The 19186-nt window shown below is 36.1% G+C and overlaps 2 protein-coding genes across 6 annotated transcripts in view; one reads left to right on the top strand and one right to left on the bottom strand.

Annotated features, from left to right (window-relative positions):
* MBTD1 (mbt domain containing 1) overlaps positions 1–555 on the bottom strand; it is a 56952-nt gene extending 56397 nt beyond the window's left edge. For 2 of the 4 annotated variants that reach the window (XM_034412954.3, XM_034412951.3), the window contains exon 1: positions 262–546. In XM_034412954.3, the coding sequence (XP_034268845.1) occupies positions 262–282 (21 nt within the window). In that variant the 5' untranslated portion in view covers positions 283–546. Of the gene's footprint in view, positions 1–261 lie in introns of all 4 variants that reach the window. The other 2 variants (XM_034412953.3, XM_034412950.3) reach the window with 2 other exon arrangements.
* UTP18 (UTP18 small subunit processome component) lies at positions 408–18066 on the top strand. Of its 2 annotated transcripts, XM_034412957.3 has the most exons (15): positions 408–623; positions 1057–1464; positions 2732–2862; positions 3762–3857; positions 4699–4781; positions 4898–4989; positions 8076–8201; positions 8613–8787; positions 9188–9288; positions 9577–9667; positions 10292–10415; positions 11288–11462; positions 12174–12316; positions 12756–12800; positions 17969–18066. In XM_034412957.3, exons 2-14 carry the CDS (start codon positions 1228–1230, stop codon positions 12778–12780), a joined length of 1599 nt encoding a protein of 532 aa, XP_034268848.2. In that variant the 5' UTR covers positions 408–623; positions 1057–1227; the 3' UTR covers positions 12781–12800; positions 17969–18066. The 2 variants fall into 2 exon arrangements, 1 of the variants encoding a protein (XP_034268848.2); XR_015732470.1 differs by lacking the exons at positions 408–623; positions 17969–18066 and adding an exon at positions 16088–16161 and having other exon boundaries at positions 878–1464; positions 12756–12931.
* The last annotated feature ends 1120 nt before the right edge of the window (positions 18067–19186 follow it).

Genomic DNA, 19186 nt, shown 5'->3' with positions numbered 1-19186 from the left:
ACCCTCGGCAGGGCTAAAAGACTTCTTTCCTCGAAGACTTTGTAAGAGGGTTGGGGCAGCCCGGAGGAGGCCACCCAGCCAGGGGAGTTCCTTCCCGACTTCCCCACTCTTGGGTCCGGCGGGGGGGGGGGGTGTTCGGTGGGAAGAGCCGCTGCCCTGTCAGTCTCGCCCGAGGCGCCCGTCGGCTCGCCCTCTCCTCCCAACGGCCGGACCTCCTCCGCTCTGCCCCCATCGGCCGGGGCTTGCGGGAAGCTCACTCACCAGATCCTTTGTGTTTTCCATCAGGCCCTCATGGGCAGGGGATGCCTCCGACCGTCCCGCTTCTCCACCCCCCGCCCGCCCCCTCGGCTCAGCCCCCTCCCCTTTCCGAGGGGCAGGGCCAGGGTGGAGGAAGGAGACCGCTCAGCCTTCCCACTTCTGCGAGGGGAAACCCGGGCAGCGAGAGAAAAGACAGTCCGCTCGGAAGCTCCAGAATATCAACAACATTAGCATAAACCAGGGCTGCGCGCCTGCGCAGAACGGCCCCCCTCCACGGCGCGCCCTCATTGGCTGCCCCGCTTGTTTTTGGGTCGTCCTTCCCTCGCAGGACGGCAACGGCCGCTTCCTCTACGATACGGAAGTGGGTGAGAAAACCAAGCGGAGTGTGTGGGGGGGGGAGGAGACTTCGGAGGCCGTTAAACCGCGGGGGCTCAGGAGCGGCGGTTAGACGGCTCGAAATGGGCGGTCTGATGGGCTTTCGCTACCTCAGAAGAAAGAGGCGTTGGTTATCCGCTTTTCAGTAAAATGATTTGTTTTCGGGCCTTCCCCTCTCCCCCCCCCCATAACCTCAGAAGCAATGGCACAGCCCTTTGAATCTTTTGAGGGAGGAACAAAAAAAAAATGGGGGGGGTCTAAATTGAAAAATGGGTGTCACGTGAGACGGCGTCTCAAGAGACATTCATTAGAAAGCGTAAAGAGATGTGCAAACCGTACACTTCCGAGACTAATTTTGAACGTTGACTATGAACAGGAAGGAGGAAGCAGAATGCGTAAGAGTTGTCCAACTCCTCACTTCAGGTTCTTCAAAAACGCCGGAAACAGCGTCCCGTCGACAGGCGGTGTCTGCCTAAATCGCCATTTATACTAGGGCAACTCATCCAAAGCAAACAAACCCCAAGGCTTCCGGTTCCTGCAAAACGGAAGTAGTCCTTTCACGTCCGGTTCGCGTTTTCCCGAAGAGGAGAAAGCATGGAGGCCAAAGTTGGCGTTCATTCCGGCAAGATGCCGACTCGGAAAAGACCTCGGGTGGGAGAGGATCGGCTTGAAGTGACCGTTGTTTCTGAAGAGGACGTCCGCCGAGCTCACCACTTGGCTCTTCTGGCGGAAAAGCCGGCCTCGGAGCGTGGCCTGGAGGAGCTGGTCTTCGGCGGGGTGGAGGAAGACGAAGGTCTGCTGCTGCGGCGGTTTCAAACCTCGTGCGCCCAGGTGACGGGGACAGGGGCCTGGCCTTTCTCCCATTGGGAACCAAGTTTTCTATTCCTGCCCTCCGGCCTTTTTTCTTTCCCCCCGACCTCTTTATTCCTCTGAAACTGTGTTTTAAAAAGAAAAAAAAACTTGGCAACTGGGAGTTGAGGTCCGTCCACACATCGTAAAAATTGCCAAGTTCGAAAAACACCGCTCTAAACACTGGGTGGCAAGTAGGGATTCAAACGGCTCTTTGGTTCTATGAAATGGAGCCATAATCTGCGGAGCATCAAAGTATTTTATTAAATGCTGCTTTGTTATTTCTCCGTTTATTTCTTACCAGTGGTGATGATACTTAGAACTTAGAATCACTTTATTGTCACTTTGAATGCACACTAATTGGCATACATTAAAATGAAATTTCGTTGCATACAGCTCTCAAGTATACATACATGCCATGTATTAAAAGGTCTAAAAGAAAACAAGCTGAGAAAGCATCAAGGACCCCCTCATTTCTCCCTTTAACTTGTTAGTCCCTCACCTTCTGAACTTGAGTTGTGTTGCATGTGAAGAAATAAAAGTGTTAATGAAATGCTCTATTGGGGGGTGGGGGGGCAGGAGTCTTGACCATTGGGGGAAAGATAGTGATTTAGTAAATCAAAAGAAATGAAGGCATTGCTTGGTAAGCAGATAAACTTAATTCCTATCTGCTGTTTCATTTAGGGATACAGAATGCTGGTAATCCTCAATTTATGACCACGATTTTGGCCAAAATTTCCATTTCTAAACAAGGCAGTTAAGTGAAGTACCCCATTTTATCACTTCTTTGCCACTGCAGTTATTAAGTGAATCATGTGGATTGTTAAGCAAATCTGGCTTTCTCCATTGACTTGGCTTTTCAGAAGCCGCCTGAGAAAGTTACAAATGGAGATCACATGACCCCTGGACAGTGCAGCTATCATAAGTACATGCCATTTGTCAAGTGTCTGAATTTTGATCATGTGACCATGGAGATACTGCAACAGTCATTAAGTATGAAAATTTGTCATAAATCACTTTTTTTAGTGCTACCATAACTGTGACCGGTTACTAAATTAATCATTGTAAGTCAAGGATTACCTGTTAACTACAGTAATTAGGGCTGGCATTTCCATTGCTAAGTGATGCAGCTGTAAAGCATGATGTCAAGTGACCACATTGCTTACCTACATCAAAAATAGTTTAAAAAACATTTAAACTTTCTGCTTTCAAATTTTCTTTTTAAATAGTTTTGTTTTAAAATTTTTAGAGTGGTGATGTGGTTAGCAGTAACTTTGTAGAAGAATCTGACGATTCTGAAGCGGAGAATGATACAGAAGACAACTTACTTCCACTGAAAAAGCCAGCATGGGTAGATGAAGATGATGAAACTGAAGAAATGTATGCAGTACTCAGTAAATTGATTTCAATCAAACGATGTCATAAGCAAATTGTATTTAATTCTTTGCACTTTTCTTTAATATATTTAAATACTTTTGGGTGTGAAAATGTTTTAACTATCTTTTTTTAGCTTTCCAATTTAAGAGTTAATTTTACTGCCTTCTCGTTTTTAAAAATATTGCCCAACAACTCTTTTACTTTGGTATTGTTGTCGTTGATCAAATAACATTAAATGTGAATACAGGCTGCTGTTTGCATTATATAGACCAATTTTTTCCATTTATGTCTTGCCTTTCCTCCAGTGAGCACAGTACGTTATATAATTGCCTCGGCATCCCTCTTATTACAAAAATAGCCAGATGAAATCAGCTAAACTGAGTGGAAAACTGTTTAGTGAATTTGTGGGTTGAAATCTGAATCTTTACTTATGTCTCATACTTCAGCCATAATACAATATTAATATAGGATCTACATTACTGTAGCTTTTCTCAACTTACCCTGGCCATGCTAAGAATTTTGGGAGTTGAAATATTGGCATCTGGAAGATACCTGGTTCAAGAAATCTGATCTAATATGCAATAACAGTATTTCATTTGTCTTATTTTTATATAGTTTAACAACCATACTGCCCTGGACATGTTCAAATCTATTAAAATATATATCATAAAGATAAATAGAATAATGATAAAGGCAATGGTAATATGATTGTCATGTACTAGATCATTAAGCCATCTAAAATTGTAAAAAACAATAAATCCTGGATTAAGGTACAGAAATTGCCAAAATTTGCCTGGATGTGTCCAAATAATTACCAGGAGTGAAGCTTGGAATCTTTACCTTTTAAAACTATAGATAAGTAGACAGTTGTATGAATTTACTATATGGCTTTGTTTTCCCAGAATTGACATGACGCACCGGCATCGGAAAAACATGATGAAAAGTGATGCAGAAAATAAGCTTTCGAAAACAAAACTTCAGAGAAGATTTCAAGAAGAGTATGTTTTATTGGTAACATAAGTTATTTTATATAATGCTATCTTTGGGGATTTTATTTCAGTTACAATCTGAAATGTTTGTGTTGAATGCAAGAAGTAGCAACACTTTTTTTTTTTTGCCTACTGCATTCCTAATACAGGTAGCCCTCGACTTACTACCACAATTGAGCCTAAAATTTTTGTTGTTAAGTGAGTCATTTGTTAAGTGAGTTTTGCCCCATTTTATGACCTTTCTTGCCACAGTTATTAAGTGAATCACTGCAGTTGATAAGTTGGTAACCCTGTTGTTAAGTGAATCTGGCTTCCCCATTGACTTTGCTTGTCAGAAGCAAAGGTGATCACGTGATCTTGGGACAAAGCAACAGTCAGAAATATGAGCCATTTGCCAAGCGTCTGAATTTTGATCACATGATCATGGGGATGTTGCAAAGATTTCAACTTTGAAAAAAGGTCATAAGTCACATTTTTCAGTGCTGTTGTAACTTTGAACGTTCACTAAACAAACTGTTGTAAGTTGAGGACTACCTGTAAAAGATTCAGTGATACAGAATCACATTTGTGGAATACAGAATGTACTATACAAAAAAAAAAAAGTTCAATTGTGCTATCATTCATTTTAGTCATTCTTCCATCACATGTGACTGGGAGGCCAAAGAAAGAAGGATCATGCATTATTGGGTAACAATGGTCACCCGCTTCCCTCATTTCTTGCCTTTTGTCCCTCACTTTATCTGCTGCTCATTCTCTGATTCTTCTTATTTTGCTGACTGTAACATTAATTATGAATTTTTGACTTATCCGGACAACCTGCTTTGTCTTTAGTAATAATACTTCTTTACAGATTTCAAGGTGCTATGGGAACAACTCCTTCTTGGGCACTGAGAGGCACGAAGAACAAAACCAAAAGGAAAACCACACACGAAGGTAATTGAAGCTCATCACTGATTGCCTGTATAAATAGAAGATGTAGTCTTGTGCAGATATACTGTGTGTGATATTTAAGTACAGATTAATATTGACAAGGACTTCCTCTGCTTAAGGTGACACCGAGGATGAAGAGGAGGAGGACCTGTTGCACAAGACAGGCAATTTTGTGATCATGTCAGACTCTTTACCGAAAGGCATTTTACAGGTAAATAAAATTCGTGTTCATTTTTATTTATTACTATTTCTGGCAAGCTTATAAATGGGAAAGGTTAAGTGTGGGGGCACTGAAGATTTGTGAATGCTACTCATGCCATTGTTATATCTTGAATATGTTGTTAGGTTGAAGTATAATATAATTATGTGGAACTTCAGTATTGAAAGCAAACTTTTTGCTTCATGTTCATCAGCTCAAGGAAAGGGATAGTCTTACTGATCATATAAATCATTCTGGGTGCATTTTTTTAATATCAAAGAGTAAGATAAACATTTTAAATAAAATTTATGTTGGACGGAATACATGTCTAAATAAGAAACCCTTGAAATTTGGAACAAAAGAAATCTCAAAATACTATGAATCTTTTGCCTTGAAGAATAGTGGAAATTCAGAAGTTCTTTGGTCCTTTCTCAGCCTAGCCTGTTGTTCATACTACCGTATTTTTCGGAGTATAAGATGCACATTAGTTTTTGGGGAGGAAAATAAGGGGAAAAAATTCTGCCTCTGCCTACAAGCATCCATTGGTATTTATCTGGCTAGCGTCCTTGCAGCAAAGAGCAAACAGCTTCAGCACATTATTGCAGCCTGATTCAGGACGAGAAGCTGATTGGCAGTTGGATCAGCCTCCCAGAATACTGCCAATTAGCTGTTCCAGGCTGCAGGGATCACCACAGCCCATCACCGCCTCCGCACGTTGCATTTTCAGCCTCCACATGCTCTGTTTTAGACCCATTCCAGGCTGCGGGGTTCGCCACAGCACATCATCGTTGATCACAGTCTCTGCGTGTTGCGCTTTCGCATGCCCTGTTTTCAGCCTCGGCGTGTCACATTTTCGACCTGTTCCAGGTGGCAGGGATCGCGCCAGTTCCAGGCGGCGGGGATTGTGCTGATCTCCACGGCCTGGAACCGACCAAAAATGTAACGCACAGAGGCCAAAAATGCGATGTGCGAAGGCCGAAAGCGTGATGTGCAGAGGTGGCGATCGGCAATGATGTGCTGTGGCGATCCCCACAGCCAGGAATGGATCTAAAATGGACCGTGCAGAGGCCAAAAATACGATGTACGGAGGCTGAAAATGGCCGAAGGGTGCAGGTAGGCTGGGCTTCAGCAACATTTGGTGTGTAAGATGCATTGCAATTTTCACCAACTTTTTTGGGGGGAAAGTGCATCTTATACCCTGTTTCCCTGAAAATAAGACATACTCTGATAATAAGCCCAATCGGGCTTCTGAGCGCATGTGCTAAAATAAGCCTCCCCCCACCCCAAAAATAAGCCCTCCCCCAAAATATTTAAATGCAGAGCTGGAAATCAGGTAAGATGGCAATAAGAGCCCCATTTTGCTCCATGCGCCCCAAAATAATAAGCCCTCCCTGAAAATAAGGCCAAGCGCTTATTTCAGGGTTCAGAAAAAGAAAAGACAGTCTTATTTTCGGAAAAACACGGTACTCTGAAAAGTATGGTGCTTGCGCCCAACCTACAGAAATATTAATATAGGCTTATTAAAAAATAACAGATAATGAAGCAACATTGAATCAAACTCTTAATACATTGTCTCAAAAAGCAAGCAAATATTGTTTTTGAGTTTTTCAATAGCCATGCACAATCACAATGCTTAATGCACAATGTAATGTATAATGACAATATAGGTAGTCCTCGTGTTATAGCCATTTGTTTAGTTTGGAGTTGCAATGGCACTGAACAAAGTGACATCTTTTACATTTTCAACAGTTGCAGCATCCCCATGGTCACATGATCAAAATTCAGATGCTTAGCAACTGATTCATATTTATGATAGTTGCAATGTCTCAGGGTCATGTGGTTACCTTCTGTGACCTTCTGACAAGCAAAGTAAATGGGAAAGCCAGATTCAATTAACAACCACGTTATTATTAGACAAATGTAGTGATTCACTCAACAACTTGGCAAGGAAAGACGTAAGATGGGGCAAAATTCAATTAACAACTGTCTTGCTCAGGAACAGGAATTTTGGGTTCAGTTGTAGCTGTAAGTCAAGGACTATGTATATATGCTTTAGGATTTGGCAATCTGTCTTATAAAGAAGTTATAAGACATGCATAATATACAAGAGCAAAGGGATCTGTAAATTCTAAAGCAATACAGTAGTCCTCAACTTGCAACCATTTGTTTAACCACTGTACAGTGTTACAACACTGCTGAAGAAAGTGCTTACGACCGGTCTTCACATGAACATTGCAGTGTCCCCATGGTCACAAGATCAAAATTCAGGCACTTGGAAAAAGGCATGTATTAAGAAGGTTGCAGGGTCCTGGGGTCATGTGATCACCTCAGAGAGCTTCCAATAAGCAGTCAACAGGCGAAGCCAGATTTGCTTAATGGCCACAAGAAAAATGCTAGTAAAATTGGGTGTGACTCACTTAATGACTACTTTACTTAGCAACAGAAGTTTCAGTCCCAATTGTGGTCGTACGTTGAATACTACCTGTATTAAAATAGCCAGAAGCAGAAGTCAACCTTATCAGACAGACAGCATTATCTTTATTTCTGAAAGTGTGCTTAATTGACTCTTCCTTATCCATTATCCTCCCTTTAGCTAACTAAAAACAACAGCAAATGGCAACAGCAACTGGTGTGAAATGTGCCACTGCTGTTTTAAGTGACTCTCTATTTCAAACTTCCCAAATCTTCCTTTCTTAGATGATTTTCTTTAGCTTTTCCCTTTTTGTAGAATTTGCAGTACCATGGGAATAAGATAAGTTTTTTCTCTTGAGAGCAAGACAGACTTCCAAATAATACATAATGGCGATTCTGTATTTAGAACTTTTTAAGTTCAGAATTTTTCTTGTCCATCATTCAGTAAGAATTAGAGTGTGGTAATTTATTGAGACATTTCATCCCTCCAACAGTTTTTGTATTTTTGGTATTTAATATTTATATATTTTAAATCTCACTTGCACCTTTAATGGACCTAACAGCAAGTTCACTGAAATATATTCTAATCCCAGTAGAAATTTTCTACTTAGCTTTTCTATTTTTCTACGTTCTACTTAGGTTTGCTGAGCTCTAAAAGCACTGTATATTAATATTCTGTCTTTTAGATGAAAAATTGCTTGCACGCCAATAATGAACGGGTATCAGATGCCAAATTAACAACTGTTCAGTTTCATCCTGCTGCTCAAGTTGTTCTGACAGCTGGGCATGATCGATCTATATCACTATTCCAGGTAAGAATGATATAGATTTTACTTTATTTTTGTCCATAAAATTCAGCAGCTTGTTGTTTGCTATCCCATCTATGGGTCTGGGATGAAACCCAAAGATTGTAGACAAGCAGGACTTTCTAGTATTTTCTCAGAAGCAAAAGAATTATGTCAAAGCATCATCTGCCATAGTAAGTAATAGTAATTTCATACTTGTGGAAAGCTTTGAATTACAGTCATTTATTTGAAGAGAGTTGAATACCTGAATTTTGCAGAGCTTAGTGAGTTTCTTATTTGACAATAAAAAGTTAGTTTTATTGTCTTATCTTATGATCTTATTTTTATCTTATGATCTGTGTATATTTTGTGTATTATATTTTATACATCCTTAGTACACATAGGTACTGAGAGAACAGTGTTTCTTTTTTCTTTAAGGTGGATGGTATCACAAATCCACAGATACAGAGCATTCACTTGGAAGACTTTCCAATTTACAAAGCACGTTTCAGTGCAGAAGGAGAACAAGTTATAGCTACTAGCATTCATAACAAACTATTTTATATATATGACATGATGGAAGGAAAAATTATTCCTATAAATCATATCAGAGGTAATTTTTTTCATTAAGGTTTCTGAATGTAATCTTATTCTTTTGTTCCAAGAAGAAAAAACTAAGCAAATATTACTTTGTAATTATCTCTATATGTCTGCTTTTATAACTTCAGCTAGACATTCTCTCCCCCTCCCTCTCCTCCGTGTGTGTGTGTGTGTGTGTGTGTGTGTGTGTGTGTGTGTGAAGAAAAAAAATAAGGAATCAAACTACCATTTTTGGACATGTACAACAAATAACTTGTTATACTTTTGGCTGCAGTACTGCTCACTTTTACCTAGGAATACATCTCCCTAAAATCTAGGGGGATTGTACTGTTAAATTGAAAGGCTGAATAGGTTTTAAAAACAAATTCTGTATATAGAAGAAACAGATTTTACATTTCTGCTTTGAATTACAGGCTTAGAGGAGAAGATTGTCAAAAAATTCGAAGTATCTCCAGATGGAACATTCCTGCTGCTTACTGGAACATCAGGTTATCTTCATTTAATTACAATGAAGGTAAAGTTTCTATTTGCATGTTTGTTTGGGATAACATAGTTCAGATAGTAATATTGTACCATTTAATTAAAATTAAGACATATTCATATACTTGTTAATCCATACAATATTTTATTGTAAGTTTACTGAATCTAATCCATGATTATTGGTAGCTCTTTTCATTAAATAATTTAAATGAGTAAATGAGTAAACTAATAATGCAAAAGAAAAAGAACAAGCTAAAGAATGACATCAGATTAATAGTCTTATAAATAATGGTGATGATAGGCATTATTATGTCCATTTTAGACAAAAGAATTTGTTGGAAGCATGAAAATAAATGGAAAGGCTATTGCATCATCATTCTCTCCAGATGGCAGCAGAATCTACACACATTCTGGTAATGTTTTCAAATTTGATGACATGCAGAATTGCTGACTGCAGATTTAGTATTTGTAGTTTGGTGAAATAAATATTTTTTTAGTTCAATTTACGTTGTTGCTATTGTATTGATTGTCCCCATTTTGAAACCATAGATAACTAAGTGATCATTAAAACATAAAATAGTAAAGTAATATTTGGTCTAGTGTACGGCACCTGGCTAGAAAGTAGAAGATCATGACTTCTAGTCCCACTTTAGGCATGAAAACTGGCTGGGTGACCTTGGGCAGGTCGCTCTAAGCCCAACTCACCTCACGGGCTGATTGTTGTGGGGAAAATAGGAGAAAAGACCATTAGATATCTTCACTGCTTTGAGTTGTTCAGAAAAGTAATAAAGGTGTGACATTAAATAAATATTTGTAACTCAATACAGCCTCCCAATCGCCCCAAAAAATCCTTTTGTATACCTTTAGTTTGCTCTATATAGTTTCCATTTCATATCTTCTATCAAAAATAACACAAGAACAATTTGAATAATTGTCAAAAGGTTCATGGTCTAATCATTTCTTTGTTTTCTAAATTGGGCATGTGATGTTTAAATTCTTTTGAACATTGTTTTCAATAACACATACTTATCTATCAGATGAGGGTGAAGTCTTCATATGGGATGTGAAAAGCAGGCGGTGTCTGAACAAGTTTACTGATGAAGGTTGTCTGCATGGTACTTCTATTGCAGTCTCTAAAAACAACCAATATATTGCATGTGGGTAAGTAAGCAAAAGGAAAGCCAAATATTATATACTTAAACATTGAGACTGAATTACATACACATTAAACCATGGCTTGCTAAACCATGATTTACAAGCCAAAATGTCTGCATGTACATGAGGCATTCTCTTTGCATTATATGATCCAGAGTAGATTTGTGGAAATATTTCAGTGCCAGCCCTGGATTAGTCCACTCCATATAAAGAAATTTTCAATTGGATGTAATTTTTTGGACTATTGAAATCATTCAGAGGAATGACTTACAAAATGCCCTCCAAGCTTGCTGATGAAAGCAATCTGTCATCTTAAAAAAAATCATTAAGACTGCTTCAGAGATCAAGGGCATCACAAGAGCAGTATTGCCTGTTCATTAGCCTGTTACACATGTAACTTTTCCATTTAAAAATTAAGGGCTACCAAACATGAAACTATATATTACTGATCAAACATAATTATGAAGGTGGTCAGCCACCACATCTTATCCACAGCTTGAGTCACCAGCTGAAATCTGTGAGGTTTCTGAATAGATGACAAAACTCATAATTTAAAGTTATTACTTGTAATAACTCTTTGAGTCAAATCTGAATGTTTTCAAATGTTCCTTTTTTCCCCCAGAAGAAAATTCCTAACGGACAGAGTATTAAGAATAGTTTTTGTTGGCTTTGGAGTTAACATCAGCCTGAAGCACTTTGCCCAGAATTTATAAAGTTATAAAATTCATCTCTTATTAGTATGTAATATAATTATCCTCTCATTTATGTGGAGTGTAATTGAAAATAACCTTTTGGGTTTGTTTTTGTTAAACATTTGAGTATGTGCTACAATATAAGAAGCTGACCTGTTTATAAGTCATCAATATTTCTCTTTCTAGTTCTAATTCTGGAGTTGTGAATGTATATGCCCATGATGATTGTATCAGAGAAACATGTCCTAAGCCTCTTAAGGCTATAATGAATTTAGTCACACCTGCTACATCGTTAGTTTTCAATCCAACCACTGAAATACTAGCAATGGCTTCTAATAGAATTGATGATGCAGTGAAACTGGTAAGTATATTTTTATTAATGTTGTACTGAAACTTTTATTTCCTCCTTTTTGCACATATTTGCATGGAAGAGGGCAAACCAAAACAAAAAGTGAATGGGAATCTCAAGCAACAGAATTTTGATATAAATGTTCAAGGACAATGAGATTGCATTTTACTATAATGCAGAAGCCTTTATTTACACAAAATACTTATGTAACCCTACAACCATGTTGTGATTACATAGGGTATTTTAAATGTCGAAAAGGGAATTCAAATACCTATAATTAACATCTCCCTTGCCTCTTTTATGAAAACTTTCTTCAGAATTGTTCCACCATTTGCAAAAGAAACAAATATTTTTTATTTTGTAAGGATTACAAACCAGCATAAAGCATCTATTCAGAGAAAGATTAATTCAATTATTCATTGATAAAAAAATAATACTAAAACCCAATAATCTGGCTCTTATATTTTTTAAGGTAGGCAGTTTTGTACTTGCAATTATTACTTGAGAGAAAGGTCTGGCTGAAATTTTATATCTTACTCAAAAATCTCAAGACCTCATTGGCTGTTCCTGAATAAAATATTAGCTCTTTTATTGCTGCATCAAAATTAAGTATATTCTAATATATGAAGAAGTCTACCTAATTGAGAATGTGAATGTTTAAAATATAACGCACAGTTCGCCTTCATTCTTTTTATTTTTAACAATTATATTCCTTTTTTATAGGTCCATATTCCTTCATTTACAGTATTCTCTAATTTTCCTGTGTTCAGAAGAAAGTTGTTCTATTTAGCTTACTGTATGGATTTCTCGCCAAGAAGTGGATATTTTTCCATAGCAAACAACAAAGGCAAAGCTTTACTATATAGGTATGTAATAAAAATTGATTATATGACTATATGACTATAACTTCTTGCATACTTTTGATACTGCTTTTCATAATAATCATAATAAAAAAGATTTTAGTATACAATGGAAATGTAAGGAAGAACAATTAACCCTGATTCTGCTTCAATCAATATTTGGTACTTTTAAGTACTAAATGTTAAATTAAGTATTAAAACCAACTAAATTTTAATGGAAAAAATCAAAATAATAAACAGTATTTCTGATGGATCATAAGCATGACTATTTTATTAGAATTAAGTCTAATAAAATCAGTATACCTTAACTCTTTAAGTAATATAATCATAAAATATCTTTGATTAGAAGTCACCTCCAGAAAAGTCATATCAAATGATATGTGGCATGGATAGGTGATAACAGTTTTTAAGCTCTCTAATGTTAATTCTGTTTTAACTTTTGCAGGTTGAAACACTACTCTGATTTCTAAAATGATTACTTTAAAATTAGGTAAGTATTAAATGAAGTAGGAGGCTTGAATTGTTGCAAACATTAGATTTATTTAATCCTTGCAAAAAATGTTTTATTTATATATAACAAAAATGCAGGATTCCAGAAATTGTACAAAAAGCATGATAGAGGTTGGCTTCCGGTTGGCTTTTCCTAGCCGCCAGACGGTCCCTTGGGACCGCCAGCCCCTTCGCCTGTAAAGAGCCGCCTTTACAACGGAAAGGCGGCTCGAAAAACTCCATTTCCAGGAGGAAATGTGAGAGAGAGCAGGTGAGTGTAGGTAGAGCTCTCCGCGTAGCCCCCAGAGGTTTTTTTTTACTCTTGGGGGCGAGCGGATGAGGCTCCCTATAGCACTCGCCGTTTGCTCCGGGCGTTGGGAGACCTCTGCTTTTTTGCAGAGCAAGGCTAAGAAAACAAGCCTTTCAAGATAACTAACAGATTAATCAAAGAGGATGAGATCTGGATCTGGACCTGTGATCCTAAACAGCAAGTATTTATACTTATTTTGCAAAGGAAAGTAAAAAAGAACTTTTAAAATGGCGATTGCCGAAATTTGAGCAGGGAAGCTGAAAAGGGAAAGTCCTTCCGTTTCTTATTAAGCCACAAAGTAGCGGAATAAATGCTCTTGGCTACAATTGAAGAAAAAGCTCCACTTTTGTGTTTTCTCCTTTCTGGAGATTTGATTTGATATTGATCTCGTTTGGAAAGAAGCTTTGCTTTTTTTTTTCTTTTCTAAAAAAGTTTGCCTGTGTGGAAATATGGCGTTTAGGCTTACAAAGCTGGACAAACAAGCAGGGGAGGGGGGATTCCCCCATCCACAAACTATATGAACAAGTTCTTAACCTATAGTCTCAGAAAACTGATTTTAATATAATTGAATTTCTTCTGGAGGAGATTTTAAGAAGGAATGAAATTATGAATCAGAACTTTGAGAAATTTAAGCAGGAAACTAAAGAAAAGATTATAAAAATGGCTAATGGTTTCTCAGAATTTTTGATCAGGTTGGATACAAATATTAATTTATTAGAGTCTAAAGTGGAGGAAATTGAGGACAATTTGGAAAATAAAATAGAAAAAAATGAAAATGGTTTAATAAACATCCAAGACAATAGTTTAGAAGAAAAACCTAAAATGGAAGCTGATTGTAATGTAGAAAATATGCAACAACGTATTGAAAAGGAAGTTTTAATGATGCAATATAATTTTACTGAATATGCGATCAGACTGAGAGGATTACAGGAAAATAACAGAGATGACTTAAGGAAAATATCTTCTGAAGTTCTGGCTGGGATTTTAAAGGTTCAACCTGAGGAGGTATTTTGTAGGATCAATAGAGTTTATAGAATAAACTCCTGGATTGCAAAGCAAAGGCAATTGCCTAGAGATGTGGTGATTTATTTTACAGATAAAGAAATAAGAAATAATATTGTGCAGAAATCTTTTAAGTCTACTTTGCAACTGTTTGGAAGAAAGATTTGGATTTATAAAGAACTCCCGCCTAAAATGTTATTGGAAAGAAAGAAATTTGGTTTTCTGGTGGCTGAGCTTAAAAAAAGAAATATTTTATTCAGATGGAATGCTCCAGTTGGTATAATATTGAGATATCAAGGAGAAAGATATCAATTAAATACTGTTGAAAAAGCAGAAGAATTTTATCAAAAAATTTTAAAATGAACTTAACATCTTTATGCACAACACAAGACAAGCAGAAGAAGTTAGAAATAAAGGAAAAATATCGAGTTACAGAGGCCTTTGTAGATAAATTGCCTTTGGATTCTCTAGATACCTCAGCTGGATTATTTATAAATAAGAGAGAAGTGCTATCGGATTCTAACGTGACGACTCACCAAGCTACAGACAACCATGGAAATCAACTAATTGATACACAACTTACAGAAAAGAAATATGAGTCACAAAAGCAAAACCAACAAGATCAAGTTATAAAGCAGAATGAAAACCGATCAGTTGACACACAACTTGCAGAAAGTAAATTAGGATGGAGATCAAACCCACAAAAAGAAAGGAAAAAAAGAAATAGGTCTCACAAAAATAAAATTTTTTAAATTAAGCATCAGCGAAGCCAGTTATTTTTTAAAAAAATACATGACTGAATATATGAAAAGATGGTTGAGGCGAAGTAGTGGATAATATCATCCTGAGGAGAGTGACAGACCTCTGCAATGCCGTAATTTTGGAATGTGAAAAGGGCCTTAAATGGTTGGAGTGGAATTATCTATTTTTGGTTTTGTTTTGTTTTTTCACTGGTCAACGTACTATACTTATGCTGAGCTACAAGGCAAGAGAGTTATGCTGGGGCATGCAGAAGATCTGGCTGTTACCCCATTATGAGAATGGGAATTAATAATCCTGAAGAAAGCCACTATTACAGATATTATATGGATTACAATTATAAAGTCACTCGGGTGGTTGTTTTCTTTTTTTTATATATATATGAAGATATTCATTACTGATGGGGGCAGATGATAACTGAGGATTTTGAATATTCTGTTGCAACTGGGATGTTATGTTACCCTAATTCGGATGATGGAGTCAGCAATCCAGTGGAAAGATATTAAAGAAGATATTGTATGGATTATAAGTTTAAAGTCATTGATTTTGTTTATATAAGAGAATATTTTTTAGTAGGATGGGCAGAAGAACAAAGATATTAAGAATTGTTGTGTATGGTAATTTTGTAGGAAAGTGGGTGGAGACAGGTTAGTGTATTGATTGTACAGATTAAGAAAAGGGATGCTTAAGAGATATATTTATGGGAGTGGAGGAAATGGATAGAGTAGAACAAATGTAAAATTAGAATATATGGGGAAGGCTGCTTTGAAATGTTATATTAATATACACAAAAGATTAAATGTTAAAGTAGGATTTATTATATAGTTCTAAAGTGGAAGGTTATTTTGAAATGTTATATTAATATACAGACATAAGTATGGGGGAGGAGAAAAAAAGGGCAGATTATCGATAAATTGGGAGTTATAATAATATTACTGTGTTAAATCAGAAGTTACTACATAGTGTTATAATGGAATGTTATTTTGAAGTATGGTAAGAGGGGGAAGTAATAATATTAATAATATTAGAAGTAAGGGTCAGTATTTGGAGGAGGGAGTAAGGGGATGGTAAAATATTATATAATCTGTTATGTATTAGGTTTTTTATTTTAAAGAAGTCATGGGGAGGGGGTGGTGAGGGGGGTTAGGGAGGAGGGGGGGAAAGGGGGGAAAATTTGTAATTGAAAACTTTTTCAATAAAAAAAAAGCATGATAGAGGTTGAAGAATATCAAATTTGAAACAGTTTATGTAATTAAGAATTAAAATAATAAAATAGCAATGTGAGTTACCATTCCTTTTTCTTTTTATTCTTAGTAGGTTTTTTTTTTCTTTTGTCATGAGGATAAATACCTTTAAGGAAACAGAAAATAAACAATCCTATAGTCCTATAAGTATCCTTCAAGCTGATTTCTCCAGAGACATGTAGTTTTCTTTAAAATAACATGGGTGTAGTTTGCTGTTCCCTCCAATGGGATTTTTAAAAAAATTCTCAGTATTCCTTACAAGCCTGGAATCCTGTTGGTTTGTCATCCAAGTACTAATCAAGTCAGATTGCAACCTAGCTTTATAGAATTAAATAATTAAAAGAGATGCCATTGGTACTGAATTGGTACTGAATATATTTTGCAGAAGGAATGCTTACACCTACCAACTGTAGTTTGAGATGGTTTGAGATTCTTTCACAAAATGTATTGATCTCAACATTAAAACTATTGCAACATCTGAAGAGTGAGATATATCAATTTAATAGCAAGAGGAATTACTATTGTTATTTGTGATCTTAAGTTGAGTATGACATTCTCTTAAAATTCTGGGGGGATGATTTGGGATGGAAGTTGCTGTAACCTATTAAGGTATTAATGGCCTAAAATTTCTTTTAAATAATCACAATTAATCTGTCCTTTTGGCTGAAACATTTTGAGGAAATTGGAAAATAACATCCAACAGTTTCTCATAATGAATCCTGTTATTGGTTTATCATCCATGTTTCCTTACACATATAGATACAACATAAGAATTATAATTCTTCATTATAATTTATTTTTAATTGTACTTTATGTATAAATGTTTTATTTTGGCTGTTCACCGCCCTGAGTCCGAAAGGAGAAGGGCGGTATAGAAATTCGAATAATAAATAAATAAATAAATAAATAAATAAATAAATAATCTCAAAACTTTGGAGCACTAAAAGACAACTTTGGTTGGCTCAGTGGAATTTAATATGAAAAATAGTTTTAGTTGAAAAATTGTACCAAAAACATAGAGCTTTGAAATGGAAAACAATGAAGGATAAAATTATTTAAATCTGGTCACCAGTTACATTAACAGCCCTTTTCCTAAGGAACCACCTTCAGCTGTACAAATGTTATTTTGGGAAGAATAATTGAATATGAATGTTTAAATGTCTGTATTTGTCTTTAAAATCACATCTATATGTCTGTGTGTCTTATTTTTTCTCTAATCATGTTTTTCTTATTGGTTTGTTTTTCTTTTTAATTAAACTCATTAATTACATTTAAATTTAAAAATTGCTTCCTTACTTATCAGTGAATGTTATTAGGACAAATTCCACTGCAGATTAAAAGCTCTTTAATCCCCCAGAGTATTTAATCAGTGTAAGAATAGTTGGAGTTATCATAAACTATTCTTCTATACAGGAATTATTTACATGTATGATTGGCAGATGATTCTGCTGAAACAAAACAAACCCCTGTATTGCAAATATTATCTGTAAGCATCTTCTAATAAACTATTGTAAAGATGTGCAAATTAGTGTGGCTCTGCCAAGTATTTACGAGCTTAAATTTCAAAAAAGGACAGTTAAATATCTGTGAATGTTAGCTTCTGAGGATTTTTCTTCTGACTAACGATAGAATTTCATTGCACAGCTTTATGTGTTAATTTTTTAATTTTAGACTGTTGATTTTTCTATAACTCGTATACAAAAGGTGAAATATATACATGTTCAATTAATATGGTATTAACATATTTAATTAATGTCTTGCTGATTCAATAAACGTAGGCAATGAAAGGGTTTCTGTGGAGTGCAATCTAATAAAATGTGTTGACTGACTCTTCGTTTTTTTTCTTTTTTACAGATCGTGCAACTTGTGGTTCTAAGAAAATAGATTCAATTTTATTATCTTTTAAAAAAACAAGCATTTCATCACAAATACATTTTTTTGTAATTTACAAACTAGCTTCCATGTTTTTACATTGTATTATCAATATATGTAACAGAAAACAGCAGGTGAAAATAAGAAATTATGCCCATATTGGGCAATGACATGGGTGTACATGGTAGAAGTGAATTGAAAAAGAGAGTCCCAAAGGTGCTTTTTTTTCCCAAGAGGCTTTATGGTTTTTCTTTGAAAAAAAGAGTACATTCAATCCTGCTTTTGGGCATATAGAATATTCATCATGCTTTATACTGGATGTGCTTTATATTTATTTAGTCATTGGATTTTTATCCCACTTTTATTACTTTATAAATAAGTCAAAGTAGCAAATATACATACTTCCTCTTCTTATTTTTTTCTACAAAAGCAGCCACTTTGTGAGATAGGTTGAGCAGAATGACTGGCCCAGAGTCACCCAGCCAGTTTTCATGTCTAAGGCAGGACTAGAACTCAGTCATTTGATTTTTAGCACAGCACTTTAACCATTACACCAAACTGGCTCTCTTGTTTGCTTGATTTTCAGGTAAATATTTAAATAATAGAGACAAATTTAAAAAAATACTGGAGCTTGCCAGTCTTATTAAAAATAAACAGACACAAATTCAGAATAAGTAACAATTATATAGAATTTCAGAATATATATATTCACAGAAGTGCACTGGTTTCGATGCAATTTATTATAGTTCCAACAAATAACTATACAGGTAGTCTTCAACTTATGATTATAATTGGTTTGATTGATTTACTGTTAATAATCAAAGGTTGAGGCATCCATGCAACCAGACCTGATTTTACTACATTTTTTGCAGTTGTTATTAAGCAAAAACCATAGTTGTACATGCAAACACATTCTTTTCAATGGGAGCTTTTCATTGGAAATTGGCAAAAAATGCTGAAAACCAGCAAGTAACATTACAAATTGCAGCCATGTGACCACAAGACGCAAACAATTATAAAGGCAAGCTTGTTGCAAAGTGTCCAAAACATGGTCATGTGACTGGAGAGCATGGTGTGACATTTTACAATGGCCAGAAGTGACCTGTAAAGCAGACATTCAGAGTCTTAGTCATTTTGAATTATCATTAATCAAGTGGTCAAAAGTTGAAGCTTAGCTATAGGTGGGAGGGTAAGCAATTA

The sequence above is a fragment of the Pantherophis guttatus genome, chromosome 2 (assembly GCF_059756535.1).
Source record: "Pantherophis guttatus breed Tessera chromosome 2, ASM5975653v1, whole genome shotgun sequence".
In the NCBI taxonomy this organism is placed as follows: Eukaryota; Metazoa; Chordata; class Lepidosauria; order Squamata; family Colubridae; genus Pantherophis; species Pantherophis guttatus.
Note: the sequence above shows the minus strand (reverse complement) of the source record. Positions and strands in the feature narration are given on the sequence as shown.